The 15,958-nt window shown below is 47.1% G+C and overlaps 1 protein-coding gene across 2 annotated transcripts; it reads right to left on the bottom strand.

The window, feature by feature from the left end:
• Positions 1 to 1,045: 1,045 nt before the first annotated feature.
• Siglecl1 (SIGLEC family like 1) lies at positions 1,046 to 9,881 on the bottom strand. 2 transcript variants are annotated; one of them, XM_016004907.3, is made up of 6 exons: positions 9,768 to 9,881; positions 7,335 to 7,413; positions 6,651 to 6,932; positions 5,651 to 5,756; positions 4,405 to 4,555; positions 1,046 to 1,193 (listed from the first exon to the last, which is right to left on the bottom strand). In XM_016004907.3, the coding sequence occupies exons 2-6, from the start codon at positions 7,357 to 7,359 to the stop codon at positions 1,173 to 1,175; spliced, it is 585 nt and encodes a 194-aa protein (XP_015860393.1). In that variant the 5' UTR covers positions 7,360 to 7,413; positions 9,768 to 9,881; the 3' UTR covers positions 1,046 to 1,172. The 2 variants fall into 2 exon arrangements, with proteins under 2 accessions (XP_015860393.1, XP_042129671.1); XM_042273737.2 differs by lacking the exon at positions 9,768 to 9,881 and adding an exon at positions 8,776 to 8,903.
• Positions 9,882 to 15,958: the final 6,077 nt, after the last annotated feature.

Here is a 15,958-nt window from a genome sequence, read left to right as displayed (position 1 = left end):
CCTCCAAAGACACCACATGCTCCCTTTCTCACTCGGAGAACAACCTTCCTCTATAGGCCTGTTCACTCCACTTCTGGGCCTCAAACCTCGTACTGGCTCATGATTCATTCACTCATTTGTTCACTTTCTCACAAACAGTTCCGCATGCGTCTTCGACCTTAGGCACCGTCCCTGGTACTGCTGTCACAGGGAGGAGACAGGCAAGCTCCTATCCCCGGGGAATGGACACTCTGAGGGTCAGGAGTGATCCTATGACATAACCTTCCAATGTTTTATCTTCCAATTCAAATTCATCATGGCATATTTTCTCCTCCTGTGTCTCTGGGTACTACTTTTTTTCTTTCCTTTTTTTGGGGGCGTTTGTTATTTTATTTTGTTTTGTTTTTTTTGGGGGGGTTGGTGTTTTGGTTGTTCGTTTGTTTGGTTTGTGTTTTAGACAGGGTTTCTCAGTGTAGGCCTGGCTGTCCTGGAACTAACTTTGTAGACCAAGCTGGCCTTGAACTCACAGAGATCTACCTGCCTCTGCCTCCCAAGTGCTGGGATTAAAGGGGTGTACCACCACTGCCCGCTCTGGGTACCACTTTCTACAACTAGTCTCCATTCAAGTACACATTATATGAGTCTACTGAAGTTTGAGGGAGAGAGATAAGAATGGGAGATCTTGTCCAAAGGTTTCATCTACTAAGCACTTACTTTGGGATTAGATTAAAATATAATGGCGCTCGTGTGTGTGTGTGTGTGTGTGTGTGTGTGTGTGTGTGTGTGTGTGTGTATGTGTGTGTGTGTGTCTGTCTGTTTGTCTGTCTGTCTATCTATGGAACTGGTCATGAAGAAAGGGATCAAAATCCCTGTTTCACAGTGCCATGTGCATTCATTTTTCTCTCCTGTAACTCTGTCTCAGAGTGAAATATGTACCTTTTGGCTCACCCAAACCTATATGATTTGTTAATCATACAGGTGACCTTTAAAAGTTCTGAGACCAGGCCCAGTAGTAGTCTCCACACCTTGGAGTGTATGGGATGTGAAGAAGCTGAGAGGGCTTTGTGAGCGCAGATTCTCAGGACCTCAAGTTTATTATGGACTTGGGGCTTCTGAAGTCTCCATGGGTTTTTGTAATTCTGGGCACAGTGGGAACTTGGGATGGGATGCTGTCTCCACGGCCTTCGTAGGCTTCAGGCTCTGTCTTCCTTTTCCTGGAAGGTGAGAAGGTGGGGCAAAGAGAGATGATGGAGCAGATTTACAGACGAAGTCACCACACCTGAGAGGGAACTCCAAGGCAACATGGATCAAACGTTGGCTTAGCTTTCCTCACAATTCCATGGCTGGAGCCTACAAAACTCTTCTCCCTCTGGCCCCTCCCTGTTGCAACTAGAGGCTCCCAGAATAGCCCTTAGGTTCCTGAGATGTTGTATATGATGGCCTCAGGCAAGTGTTTCCCCATGCTCTGGACACCCTAACCCCTGGCTCAGTCCTCTTTCTGGGACGGCACCTTTCCCTACCAGCTTGGTTACTCTCTGAGGTCAAGGGCTAGGTCTGATTCATTCCTGGGACCTCACACCACCCAGTGCAGACTATGAAACAGAGAGCAGACATAAACTGGTCTTAAGACTTAAGACACCCCCCCCATCACCACCCCACCCCCACTTTCTTCAGTCAGGCTCTACCTCCTAAAGTTTCCATAATCTTCCACAGCAGCACTACCATCTGAGAGACAAGTGTTCAATTTACATGAGCTCACGGGGGTTGGGGTTGTGGTGGGGTGAGGTGGTATGACTCACTTGGTCCCCAGTTGGTGGCACTGTTTGGAGAGGTCGCAGAGCCTTTGAGAGATGGAGCCTAGTCTTGCTGGAGGAAGTATGTCACCGGGAGTGGGCTTTAAGTGTTTATAGTCTCACCCCACTTACTACTGTCTGCACTCGGCTTCTGATTTGCATTTGAACATGTGAGCTGTCAGCTTCCTGCTCCTGATGTCATGCCTGCCTCCACCACCACACTGGACTCTTAACCCTCTGGAACCATAAGCTCAAATGAACTCTTCCTTGGTCTTGGTGTTCTATCAGAGCAACAGAAGAGTAACTAACAGCAGCAGGATGTCCTGGAGACTCACAGATGGTAAATAAGAATGAGACTTAGTCTCCAGCACTGTTCCAGCCAAGGGGTTGTAGGGCTCGGGGTGAAGGAAGGAGCAACCTGGTGTTATGGTTTGGATGTGAAATCAGACACATTGAACACTGGCTCTCCAGCTGGTGGTGCTGCTTCAGGAGGTTTGGATGAATGGGCTGGATGAATGGCTGACACAGGTGCCTCAGTGAGGGTGGACCTTTCCGAGTTAGGGCCTGGCCTTGTTTCCTGCCTGAGCTCTCTGCCTCTTCTTTTTCTTGATGCTGTTTTTAAGATGTGTTTTTATTTATGTGTCTGTGTGAGTATGTGAGCATGTGTGCAGATGCCCACAGAGGCCAGAAGAGGGCATGGGACCCTCTAAAGCTGGACTTATAGTCAGTTGTGAGCTGTCTGATGTGGGTGCTTGGAACGGAACTCAAGGCTTCTGGAAAGAGCAGTTAGTGCTCTTAACCACTAAGCTATCTATCTCTCCAGCCAGAAAGAATTTATTCTGGCTCACAGTACAAGATGCAGTCCATCAAGACGGGGAGCTCCAGGCAGCAGAAACCTGAAGCACCTCATCACATCATATCCACAGTTGGGAAACACAGCAATAACTTGAGCATGCCAGCTGGTGCTCAGCTCAATTTCTCCACTTACACAGTTCATGATCCCTGCCAGGGAATGGTGCCACCCACAGTGGGCAGGTCTTCCCACCTCAATCAGTGCAATAAAGACAGGCCCCACGGGGCACGTCCAGAGGCCCATCTCCTGGGTGATTCTAGATCCTGTCCAGCTGACAGCTAACACTGACCATTAGAAACTGTATCCCTTGAACCATGAGCCAGCTCTGGTCACAGAGCTGAGCCTCAAGTACTCCCTAATCTCCAAGCACTTGGCACTGACTGGAGCCTTAGGCTGTAGGTGGTTGTTGCCTGTTGCACACCAGAGGCCAAACCTGTGGTTTCCACTCTGATGCCACCACTACTGCTAGAGGAGCATCAACCCACTTCCCAGTGGGGATTCAGTGTGTGAGTGTGTGTGTGTGGTATACATATGGTAAGTATGTATCTGTGTCTGTGTGTACAGAGTGTGTGTATATGTGTGGTATATGTGTGTGAGTGTGTGTGAGTGTGTGTGTGTGTGTGTGTGTGTGTGTGTGTGTGGTATATGGTAAGTATGCATCTGTGTCTGTGTGTACAGAGTGTGTGTATATGTGTGGTATATGTGTGTGTGTGTGTGTTGTGTGTATACGGTATGTATGTGTATATGGAGTGTGTGTATGTGTATATGTATGTGTTGTGTGCATATGGTATATATGTGTGGGTGGGTTTGTATGTGTGGGTATGTGTGTATGTATGGTGTGTCGTGGAATATTACTTTATGTAAAGATGTTTTATATTTGTTTCTGCTGCCTTTGTTTAATTATGTAAAGAGATGTTGCATTTGTTTCACCTTACCTGCACAAGGCACCTGATTGGCCTAATAAAAAGCTGAACAACCAATAGCCAGGCAGGAAAGGGATAGGTGGGGCTGGAGGGCAAAGAGAATAAGTAGGAGGAGGAATCTAGGAAGAGAGAAAAACAAGAGAGAGAAAGGAAGAAAGATGGGGAGATGCCTGGGGCCAGCCAGCTAAACAGAGTTGGACATACAGAATAAAAGAAAAGTAAAAAGCCCTGAGGCAAAATACAGATGAAGCAAAACAGGTAAATCAGTTATAAGAGCTAGTGGGACAAGCATAAGATAAGCCTGAGCATTCATAACTAATTAATATCTCTTATGTCATGATTTGGGCGCTGGTTGGTGGCCCAAAAGAAAGCCTGCTACAGTGGTGTGTATGGTATGTGTGTATATGGTGTGTGTGCATGCATGTATGTGATGGATATGGTGTGTCTCTGTGTGTATATATGTGTGTGGTACATGTGTGTGTGTGTGTGTGTGGTGTACATGTGTATATATGTGCAAGTATGATATGTGCATAGAGTATATGTCTAGTGAGTCTGTGTATATGTGTGCATGCTATATGTGTACGTGCATATGATGTATATGGAGCGTGTGTGTGTGTGTGTGTGTGTGTGTGTGTGTGTGTGTTGATAGTTCTAATTATTTTTTAAACTATGTGTCTTAGTTTCTTCCATGAGGCTCTTGGGGCCTCCACTTCAGTACCCATGAAACAACCTTCAGGTTAATTGTGCATTATACAGGCTACAGGCTGGACACTATCTCTCCAAAGCAGCACACAAGCTTCCCCCTCCTAACACTGTCCTGCTAGCTGGATTCCATTCTGGCGCAAGGGGCACTCACTGAGAGCTGCGTCCCAGAAGGCGACTCAGTTCTGAATTCCCTGGGCTCCTTGGGCTTCGTGCTGGATTCTTGGTCTGTTCCAGCCTCAGAGTCCTGCTGGACTCTCGTCTGTGCACACTTCTTTGCCTGCTTGGTCCTGAGAAGTTTCACTCTACGGAAATGTGTTTCTGATTAGTTCCAATTTCCTGCCCCTGCGTCCCCAGGTGGACTCTGGTTTTGTTCGACATTCAAGTCTGGAGTCTCAACAGTACTGCCTGCTGGCTGTGCTATCTAGGGAAGGCCACCCAACTTCTCTGCAAGTTGGTTTCACACCCTGTGTGATTGGGATTCCCTGTTTAACAGGCCATGGGTTCAGATGGGTCAGCTGTGAAGGGGCCTTGCACCTCTAGAGATTGTTATTTATTTCTTTGTTGTATGGGGGAGTTGAGATTTTTTTAAAGCTTATTTATTTTTATTTCATGGGTATGGATGTTTTGCCTGAATGTATGTTTGTGCACTGCATGCATGCCCTTGGAAGCCAGAAGACGGTGGCAGATCTTCTGGAACTGGAGTTACAGATGGTTGTGAGCCACCATGTGGGTGCTGGAAGCTAAACCCAGGTCTTCTGCAAGAGCAGCCAGGACTCTTAACTACTGAGCCATCTCTGCAATGCCTTGTCATTTATTTATTTATTTATTTGTGCTTGCTTGCTTATTGAGACGGTTTCATGTAGCCCAGGCCAGCCTTGAACTCACCATATTAAGGATGATGACCTTGAACTTCTAATCTTCCTGTCTCTATCTCCCGAATGCTGAGATTATGGGCATGCACCACCACACTCAGTTTATACAGTGCTAGGAATTGAACCCAGGGCTCTGTGTATGCTAGGCAAGCACTGAGCAATATTCCTAACCTGTGTTTGCCTTTGAATCCAGCTTCTCTCCATGCTGCACCATGTCATTCCTCTTCCCCTGATAGACAACCACTCAGTCCCAATTACCATATTTCTCTTTGTTACATAGGATTAGGGAGGTCATGAAGGGGAGGCCCTTATGATGGCATTAGTGGTTTTATGAGAAGAGATGCTTGCTCTGGGTCTCACCGTGTGATATATCAAGAAAGCCCTTGCTGGATCTAGATGCCAGCACCATACTCTTTCATTCACTCAGCCTCTGGGACCCTGAGCTAAATAAACGTCTGTGTTTCATAAATTAGCTCATCTCAGGTGTTTTGTTACATAGCATAAAATTGGCTAAGACATACTCACATGAAGGGGAGGAGGCAGAGGAAAAGTAGTGTGATTGCCGTGGCTGCGTAGACAACACCCTGGAGCAGCGCTTTCAGGAAGATCTGGGGAGCCAAAGGGCCCCTTCCTGGAAGTAGAAGGCATTTCAGTAAGGCTTTATTTTTATAAGTAAAAACATATTTGTTTGTTTGTTTGCATATCTGTGTGGGGCGTTGCATATGCCACCGTGTGCATGTGGAGGTCAGAGGACAAGTTGCAGTAGTCTGCTTTCGCCTCCTACCATGTGGCACCTGAGGATTGAACTGAGGTTGTTAGGTTTGGCCGCAAGCACCTTTCCTGGTTGGGCCATCTTGTACACCCTCGAGAAGCCTTTCTTAAGATTCAGATTCCAGGCTGTGCTCCCTCTTCTGGCCTCAGTGCCAGTCCCTCCCGTTCACTGCCCTCGCCCAGTCCAAGTCCCTCCCGTTCACTGCCCTCGCCCAGTCCAAGTCCCTCCCATTCACTGCCCTCGCCCAGTCTCCAAGCCCCTCCTGTTCACTGCCCTCACCCAGTCTCCAAGCTCCTCCCTGTTCACTGCCCTCACCCAGTCCAAGCCCCTCCCATTCACTGCCCTCGCCCAGTCTCCAAGCCCCTCCCCGTTCACTGCCCTCACCCAGTCCAAGCCCCTCCCATTCACTGTCCTCGCCCAGTCTCCAAGCCCCTCCCCGTTCACTGCCCTCACCCAGTCTCCAAGTCCCTGCCATTCACTGTCCTCGCCCAGTCCAAGTCCCTCCCATTCACTGTCCTCGCCCAGTCTCCAAGCCTCTCCCCGTTCACTGCCCTCACCCAGTCCAAGTCCCTCCCATTCACTGCCCTCACCCAGTCCAAGTCCCTCCCATTCACTGCCCTCGCCCAGTCTCCAAGTCCCTGCCATTCACTGTCCTCACCCAGTCCAAGCCCCTCCCCATTCACTGCCCTCACCCAGTCTCCAAGCCCCTCCCCGTTCACTGCCCTCACCCAGTCTCCAAGTCCCTGCCCTCACTTGACATCAGCAGGATGCTCAAACCGTGGGTTCCGTGTTGGTTCTTTCCCTCACAAAGAAGGACTGTGCCCATTTCTGGGTCCTTGGGCAGGCTGAGGGTGCTGTTGTCCCAGGAACCAAGTGTGGTAGAAGTCACCTGGAGCTGGCCATACCCACTGTTCACGTCCACAGGAGCACCATTCATCCACCACTGCACAGAGGGTGTGGGGACCCCATGAAAGGAACAACTGCAACGCAATGTCTTCTCCACAGCACAGAAGGAGCTCATCAGTCTGGCAGGTTCTGTGGAGAGGAGGGTCAGGGGTCAGCAAGGTGACCTGACTGTCCTTTGTCTTCTTCCTTAGGGACCCACCCTTCTTTCCTTTGTTTGCCACGCTGGGGATGAAACTCAAGGCCTCCCACATGCTAGATAATGCCTTACCATTGAACCACACCCCAGCCCCTCACTGGGGGATTCTAGGCAGGGGCTCTACCACTGAGCCATGCCCCCAGCCCCTCACTGGGGGGTTCTATCAGGGACTCCACCACTGAGCCACACCCCAGCCCTCACTGGGGACCCCAGATACAGAGATGATGTCAAATCCACAATGATTATTTGTCTTCTACAGCCTTCTGTCCTCTTTCTTCACAGTTGCATCTGCAGCTTCCTCAGGCAGCCCCAGAAGTGCTTCTTGTCCCACTTACCCAGCTGTAGATGCGGCATCCCCATATGCAACAGCAAGAATCCCAGTACTCTTCACCGTGAGGAAGGAGGTGATGGCAACTGAAAGATCATGTGGAGGGGGGTGTGCAGAAACATCTTTGAAAAGCAGGCTGTGGTGGTTTGAAAGAAAATGGCCCCCAAAGGGAGTGTGGCCTTGTGGGAGTAGATGTGATTTTGTTGAAGAAGTGTGTCGCTGTGAAAGTGGTCTTTGAGGTCTCATATGTGCTCAAGCCATGCTCAGTGTCTCAGACCACTTCCTGTTGCCTGCAAGTCAAGATGTGTCCTACATCAGCTACTTCTCCAGCACCATGTCTGCCTGCACACCACCATGTTTCACCATGATGATAATGGACTAAACCTCTGAAAATGTAAACCACCCCAATTAAATATTTTCCTTTATAAGAGTTGCTGTGGTCATGGTGTCTCTTCACAGCACTTGAAATCCTAACTAAGACACAGGTGCCTGCAACCCTTCAGTCATTCCAAACACCAGATACCCTAGAGAAGCAAGTTTTACATGGGATGAGATGCCCAGGAGTATCTAGGGACAGATGTGGTCATCCTTAATGTGGCACTCTACCACCGAGCAATATTTCCAACCCAGTGCTGTGTCTGTTTAGGAAAAGGGGCTCGATGACCAGGTATTCCAAGTTCTCAAAAGTTAGTGGCAATGCATGGATGGATGGTAGTTTGAATGTAATTGGCTCCATAAGCTCATAGGGAGTGGCATTGTTAGGAGGTGTGGCCTTGATGGAGAAAGTGTGTCACTGTGGGGGGCGGGCTTTGAGGTCTCCTATGCTCAAGCTATGCCTGCCCTGTGTCTCAGGCCACTTCCTGCAGGTCAAGATGTAGGACTCTCTGCTCCTTCTCCAGCACCATGTCTGCCTGTGTGCCACCATGTTGCACCATGATAACAATGGACTAAACCTCTAAAAATGCAAGCCACCCCAATTAAATGTTTTTCCTTTATAATAGTTGCTGTGGCCATGGTGTCTCTTCACAGCAATAGAAACTCTAACTAAGGCGATGTTATACCATGGAGGTATGGGATCAAGAGGTGCATATGTTTGAGGTTCTTCCACTGCAGGCCAGGTGACCAGGGCAGAGACCTCTATTGTTATTGAGAAAGGATGAGTTGAAATGTGAGGGATGGGGGACAGGACCCACAGGGTGGGTAGAATCTAGATTTCTGGTGTTCCTTTCATTGTCCAGAAATGGAGTCTGAATAAATCAGTCACTAAATTCACAGCCAGATGTGGTGGCTCACAGGCTGAAATAGGAAGCCTACTGTAGCTGGCTGTTCAGACCAGGCTAGTCTCTGGCTCCTGAGTGCTGGGTTGCTCCTGCTCCTCACAGAGAGATGCTGCTGCCAGGCTTCCAGGCATAAGTGCTTCTTACTTTCACATCAAATATGAGCCTCACCTTTGCTCTGTCAACTTTTCTCTTCTCTTCTGCCAACTTAAAACCTCATTCTGGATGTTGGAATGAACCTAATATGGGTCCTGGCCCAAGCTTTGCCAGTAAATCACCAAAGTACTCTGGTCAAATATTATCCCTTCTTCCATTTTGTTTTCATGTTCACGTCACATGGGTGGGATTTATTGCTGGAGATGTAGTGATTAATCTAGCTTTATAATTCTGATTTCTTATTGCTCTTCTCTGCCAGCTTTAAGGGGCATAGGTAGGACACTACTAATGGATCTCTTCATGGTTTTCACTCCTCTTCATTTTACTTGATGTCTCGGGGCTCCATGAAATTCTTTTTCTTCAGCACACTTCCATCTATCTGTCTCCCTACCTCCATCTTGCTAGCTAAGTGCTCTCCAACTGTTAGATTTTTGTTTTCTTTTGTTTTGATTTATGTAGCCAAGGCTGGCCTTTCTATGTAGCTGAGGATAACCTTGAAATTCTGATTCTCCTGCCTTCACCTCTCAAGAGCTAGGATTATAGGTATGTAATTGGGACTAATTTACCAAGAGACTGGCGGGAGCCTAATTAATGGATCCCTGTCAGGTTATGACAGAGATGGATTATGGGATTAACTGATTTACAAGGGAGCAAATGGCTAACTCACACTGCCACTAGCCTGATCATTAACTCCCATGCTTCTAATGTGTTCTATTAGTAGAATGGTGATCCACTGGCTACTTTTCAGGCTAACTTGGTGACATGCTGAAGGTGACTGAGGGGAGAGAGGCTGACCAAGTGACTGAGGGGTGACAGGACAAACAAGTGATAGACTGGACAAATAAGTGACTTGAAGGGTAACAGGTTGACTAGGTGGGGAGGGGGTGGGGGCGGGGAAGATGAACAGCAGACTGAGAGGTGAAACGCTGACCAGGGCACTGAGGAGTGACAAGTGACAGGCTGACTAGCATAGCGTGAACTGACTAAACTGGGCCCTGGAAACTGACCGGTGTACAGTCCCTGTCTGCTGATCCAGAATGGGCCTTGGACAAACGCAGAAGCTGGGGTACCCTGGAGCTGACGTTGCGAGGGTTTAACCGCCCTGTGGCTGTCACGTGAGAAGTCCAAGGATACGCTGTCTGAGGACTGCTTGACTAAGGGAGGAACTCCGTGCCCCCAGAAGCCCAGCATGGAGAACCTCGATGCATAAAAATCCCATGGACCCTCCCATAGTCCCAGGCGGCCCATCATGTTCTGTCTGCCTGGCTAGAGTGCCATAGATGGGCTGCGTGAAAGTCTCTGCCGCGCATGCGCAGTGTGTGTGTGTGTGTGTGTGTGTGTGTGTGTGTGTGTGTGTGTGTGTGTGTGTGTGTTGTCTGTCTGTCTGTCAGTCAGTCAGTCAACGACCTGGTGACGTATGAACATCTTACCCAGCAGCCAAAGAATGGCTGCGGTCCCACGCTACAACCAGCAAGTGAGGTTATGAAGCTTTGCATTGCGCACTAGCCTCTGGAACTTGATGCAAAGTCATCATAGCCAATCAGTAGCAGAACATGCAAGTCCCACCCATCTTTGTGGTGGCTCCGAGCCAATCAGGAGTTACTGCGAGATGCTGAAAAGTTGGCCTCCACAAGGCCTGTTTTTGACCACGCTCATCAAATCACACTTTGGCTTCCAACCCTGCTTACTTCCTTTCCTGTCAGTCAGCCCTGCTTGATTTTCTTCTCCTTTACTCATTACAAACTTTCTGACCCATTATTTCACATTTTCAAAAATGCTTCTTAGCTACTCAATTATGTTAAATTTGCATTATTCCACTAAAACTACACACCTTTCAATTCTGGTCATGTTTTGTTGTTTTCACAACTGTCTCCTCGAGGTTGAAATATTGACTGTGCTTCATACTTTTCAAGAAATAAATTTTTAATCACGGGCAGGTTAAAGCAGCAGGACATCAGGGCTACAGGGGTTAGGTCTAGGCTTACCTTCCTAAGATGCTGTCAGCTGGACTTTACAACCTGCTCCATATCAGCCACACATGAGAACAGTCATTTCTAAATTCAACCACTCTGGTGTGTGTGTGTGTGTGTGTGTGTGTGTGTGTGTGTGTGTGTGTGTGTACATGAGTGAGTGTCACCCATGTGCAGGTGCCCGTGAGGTCCAGAAGAGGGCATTAGATCCCTTAAAGTAGAGTTGGAGACAGTTGTGAACTGCCTGTTAGCTGTTGTGTGATAGACTTCTGAGGAGACACAACACAAGCTTCTACTCACCCCAGGAAGGGAGTCAACAACAGACCGAAGTAGCGAGGGCACCAGTGCCCAAACTGGCAAATCAACAAGTTTGCTTTATTGCCTTACTAAGAGGAGGATACATAAAAGTGAAAGTGTACTACACATTTTACATCTAAAGGCCTATTGTGTGTGTGTGTGTGTGTGTGTGTGTGTGTGTGTGTGTGTGCAAGTGCATGTTGAAGTCACAGAGGGCATCAGAACCACTGGAGTTGCAAGGCCTTTGCAGCCAACTGATGTGGTGCTAAGAACTGACTTGGATCCTCAACAAAAGCAGCAGGTGCTGTTAACCAGTGAACCATGTGAGATGTTAAGCAGAGACCGCCCACACTAAAAATTTAATGTAAAGAAGCAAGTGGCTTTAAATTATTATAGAACTAGGCATTATTAAGTTGCAGTAAGATGTAAGAAAATAATGTAAAATCCTAATTTTAAACCCTCCCATTTTTCCTATTCCTGTGTAGGCAGCATTCCACAGTATAAATTTTCTTTTTAAGCAAAATTTAATGGCACTTAAAATTAGACAAAACAGCTAAAAGCACGAATGGAGGGCTGCAGAGAGAGATCAGTGGCTGAGAGCACTGGCTGCTCTCCTAGAGGACCCGGACTTGATTCTCAGAACCCACGTGGCAGTTCACAGCTGTCTGTAACTCCAGTCCCAGGAGACCCAAGCCCTCTTCGGACCTCTGTGAGCACTGTATGCCTGTGCATAGACATAGATGCAGGCACTCACACACATAAAAATTAAAATAAATAAATCTCTAGACACACGAACAGAAAGTAAACGGCACAATGAAGAAAACCAGGTAGGGGAGCTGGGCATGTCGATTCAAGCTTGTAATACCAGCATGTGGGTGACTGAGGCAGGAGGATTGTCATGAGTTCCAGATTGGCCTGGGCTCCAGAGTGAGACTCTGTCTCTGGAAAAACAGTAACAACAAAATCCAAAAATTCTAAAACAAGAAACCCAAAAACATATAAAAGCAGGTGAGGGAAACCATTGGCATCTATGAGTAGAAGTCAGGTCTCTTCTTAACATCCCATAGGACGGACAGACACACACACACACACACACACACACACACACACACACACACACACACGAGCCATCCAGCTTCAGATGACCAAATATGACAAGCACTGAGATCAATGAACCCTTCCCCAGCCTGTAGGGAAGTGTCGAGCTAAAACTAGAGCAGCTTGTCAGAGGAAGTGGCACTTGATCTGCTTAGAGCTGACTTTTGTGCAGGGGTGAGGAGAAGTCTACTTTCACTCTTCTGTGAGTAGATACAAGTGTTTTGGCGAAGAGGTTTACTTTTCTCCAATGAGTATTTTTTTACTTCCCTGTCAAAAATGATAGTTTGGGGCTAGAGAGACAGCTCAGCAGTTAGAAGCACTGGCTGCTCTGGCAGAGGACCTGGATTCAAGTCTAACCACCTACGTGATGACTTACAATCATCTCCAACTCCAGTGCCAGGGGGAAGGAAGCTGCCTTCCAGCCTAGACAAGCAGACTCACCTCCTGTGCACAAACATACATGCAAGCAAAAAGACCAATACACATAAAATTAAATTTTAAATTTTAAATAAAAATATTAGTAGCTGAGTTATGTGGGTTTCTGTCTGTACCCTTTATCCTATTCTATTGGTCTGGTATTGGTGTTGTGTCAAACCATGCTGGCTTTAATAGTTCTCAAGCTCATAGGAACTCAGGAACTTTAGACCGACAGCTGTGGAACCTGCATGGGACCGGACTAGATCCTCTGTACATGGGAGACAGTTGTGGGTCTGTTTGAGGGGCCCCTGGCAGTGGGATCAGGATCTATCCGTGGTTCATGAGCTGGCTTTCTGGAACCCATTACCTGTGATGAGACACCTTGCTCAGCCTTGATGCAGGGGGGAAGGGCTTGGTTCCGCCTCAACTGAATGTACCAGGCTTTGCTGACTCCCCATGGGAGACCCTACCCTTTTGGGGGAGGGGATGGGAAGTGGGTCAGGGGGAGGCTGGGGAGAGGGATGAGAGGGGGCTCTGTGGTTGGTATGTAAAATGAATAAAAAAATTTTAAGTAAGAAAGGAAAAAATAGTAAGGTTCTGTAATATGACTTGAAAGAAGGTATTACCACACCTCCAGCAGGATTCTTCCTCAGGATTGCTTTGACTATGTGGGGAATTTTGTGGATCTGTATGAATTTTTGGATTAAAAAAATGATGAAGAATGGAGTTTCCATTTTGATTGGACTACATTGAGTCTGTAGATTGCTTTTGGTAGGATGTCACCCTCACAAGACGAATTATTATAAAACACGGCAGTTCTTTCTGCCTTTTGGTGTCTTCTTCTACTTCTTCGGTCTTTTAAAGTTTTCATATACACATCTTTTACTTCCTTAGTTAGGTTTATTCCAAGTACTTTTTAGGCTATTGTGAATGGCGTTGCTCCCCTGATTTCTTTTTCAATGCGTCTGTCATTGGTCTATAGAAAGGGTATTGATTCTCTAGAAAGCCAGTGTATGGGAGGCTGCAAAGGATACTCAGTGAATAAACTGAAGAGCTGAGTTTGGATTTCAATCATGTACATAAAGTTACATGCAACAGTGTCTCTCATGAAATATTGAAGGTCATAAAGAGGTGACCCCAGAGGCTCGTTGGCCAGCCAGTCTAGCCTAAACATCCGACTCCAGATTCAGGGAGATACCCTGTGTTCTTATTGCTGTGAAAAGACATCATAACCACAGCAACTCTTATAAAGGAAACCATTTAATTGGGGCTGGTTTATAGTTCAGAGGTTTAGTCCATTATCATGGCAGGAAGCATGGTGGTGGGAAGCATGGGGGCATGCAGGCAGACATGGTGCTGGAGAAGGAGCTGAGAGTTCTACATCAGGATCCTCAGGCAGCAGAAAGAGAGAACAATACTGGGCCTGGCCTGAGCATTTGGAACCCCAAAGCTCACCCCCAGTGATACACTTCCTCCAACAAGGCCACATCTCCTAACAGTGTCACTCTCTATAGACCTGTGGGGGCCATTTTCATTCAAACCACCACCCTTGCCCCATAGGCTTGTACCCATATCATAATTAAAAGTGCATTTAATACAACTTCAAAACATAGTCTATCCGTATCAGCACTCTGTAAAAGTACAAAGTTCAAAGTGTCTTCTGAGACTCATGCAATCTTTTAACTGTAACTCCCTACAAAATCAAAATTAAAAAAGCAGATCACATACTTCTAACACACAATGGCACAAGATATACATTACTGTTCCCAAGAGGAGGAAGGGAGCATATTGAGGAAATACTGGACTGAAATGAAACTGAAAACCAGCTGGGCAAAATCCGAACTCTACATCTCTACGTCTGATGTTTCGAGCTCTTTGGGGGCTCTTCAGATCTCCAGCTCCTTTCAGCTTTGTTGACTGCAACACACTTCTTTCCTTTGGGCTGGCTCCACTCCCTGTCAGCAGCTGTCCTTGACAGGTATCCCACAACTCGGACATCTCCAACACCTTGGAATCTCCAAGGCAACCCAGGCTTCATCTCTATAGCTTCACAAAACGGCCTCTCTAGGCCTCCATGCAGGGACACTCCTGACACATGCCTAGCCTCAGCAGCTTTCTTTAGTCATGGGAGAGGATTTCATAACCCCTATCTTGTATCCTTGACTCTAAATCGGGAGCCATGTGGCTGAAGTTGCCAAATTCTACTGCTTTCTGGGGCTGGAATGTGGTCCCTTTGTTCAATAATATCTTCGCCAGTTTTCTGTTTTCCATGGTTCCCTTCACTGCCTAAGCTAGGCTGTCCTGGAACTCCATCTGTAGACCAGGCTGGCCTTGAACTCTGAAATCTGTCTGCCTATGCCTTTGGAGTGCTGGGATTAAAGGCTTTTCATTAATTCCTTTTCACAAGTTGGAAGCTTAGCTGTGTGAGATCTTGCCCTGAGATCACCATTCCTTTATCCCATTTAGCATCAGGCTTTTATCTGTTTATCTCCTTGAACACAGGATTTAGTTCCTTTATACTCTCTGGCGCCTCTTTTCTCCTTAAACTCTCCTTTTTGTGTTTTCCCTTGCTCAGCTTGCTCCTTTTCACTATAGATCTGCATAAGACTGGCCACTAATAACCAAGCAACACGGTCAATGCCAGCTGTCTGGAAGTCTCCTCTGCCAATGCCATTAATCTATAACTCTTCAATTTAGCCTCAGGCAAGTTTTTTGGACAAGGGCAGAAAACAGCCACATTCTTCATCAAAATATCACAAGAATGGTCTCTAGGCCACATACTAATATTATTCTCATCTGAAATCTCTCAACCGGGCATCCAAGTTCAAATCACCCTCAGCACCACTGTCTTCCATGCCCCTGTTATGATTGCCCTTTAAGCCTCACTTAAAATATCCAATTGCTTTTCTAATTCAAAGTATTACATAGTCTTCCAAACAAAGGCATGGTTAGGCCTATCCCAGCAATACCCTAGTCCCTGGTACCAATTTATGTCTTAGTTAGGGCTTCTATTGCTGTGAAGAGACATCATGACCACAGCAACTCTTATAAAGGAGAACATTTAATGGGGGCTAGCTTACAGTTCAGGGGTTTAGTCCATTGTCATCATGGCTAAAGCATGGTGGCATGCAGGCAGACATGGTGCTGGAGAGATGGCTGAGAGTTCTACAGGCATCAGAAAGAGAGAGTGACACTGGACCTGGCTTGAGCATTTGAAACCCAAAGACCCACCCCCAGGAACACATTTCCTCCAACAAGGCCACACCTCCTAATAGTGCCACTCCCTGAGGGCTTATGGGGACCGTTTTCCTTCAAACCACCACACCCTGTGTCAAATGATGATGATGATGATGATGATGATGGTGGTGGTGGTGGTGGTGGTGGTGTTATTGTGGAGAGCAATAGAGGAAGATACT

The sequence above is a fragment of the Peromyscus maniculatus genome, chromosome 1 (genome assembly GCF_049852395.1).
Source record: "Peromyscus maniculatus bairdii isolate BWxNUB_F1_BW_parent chromosome 1, HU_Pman_BW_mat_3.1, whole genome shotgun sequence".
Classification (NCBI taxonomy): Eukaryota; Metazoa; Chordata; class Mammalia; order Rodentia; family Cricetidae; genus Peromyscus; species Peromyscus maniculatus.
The sequence above is the reverse complement of the archived record's forward strand: the minus strand, read 5'-3'. Positions and strand labels throughout refer to the sequence as shown.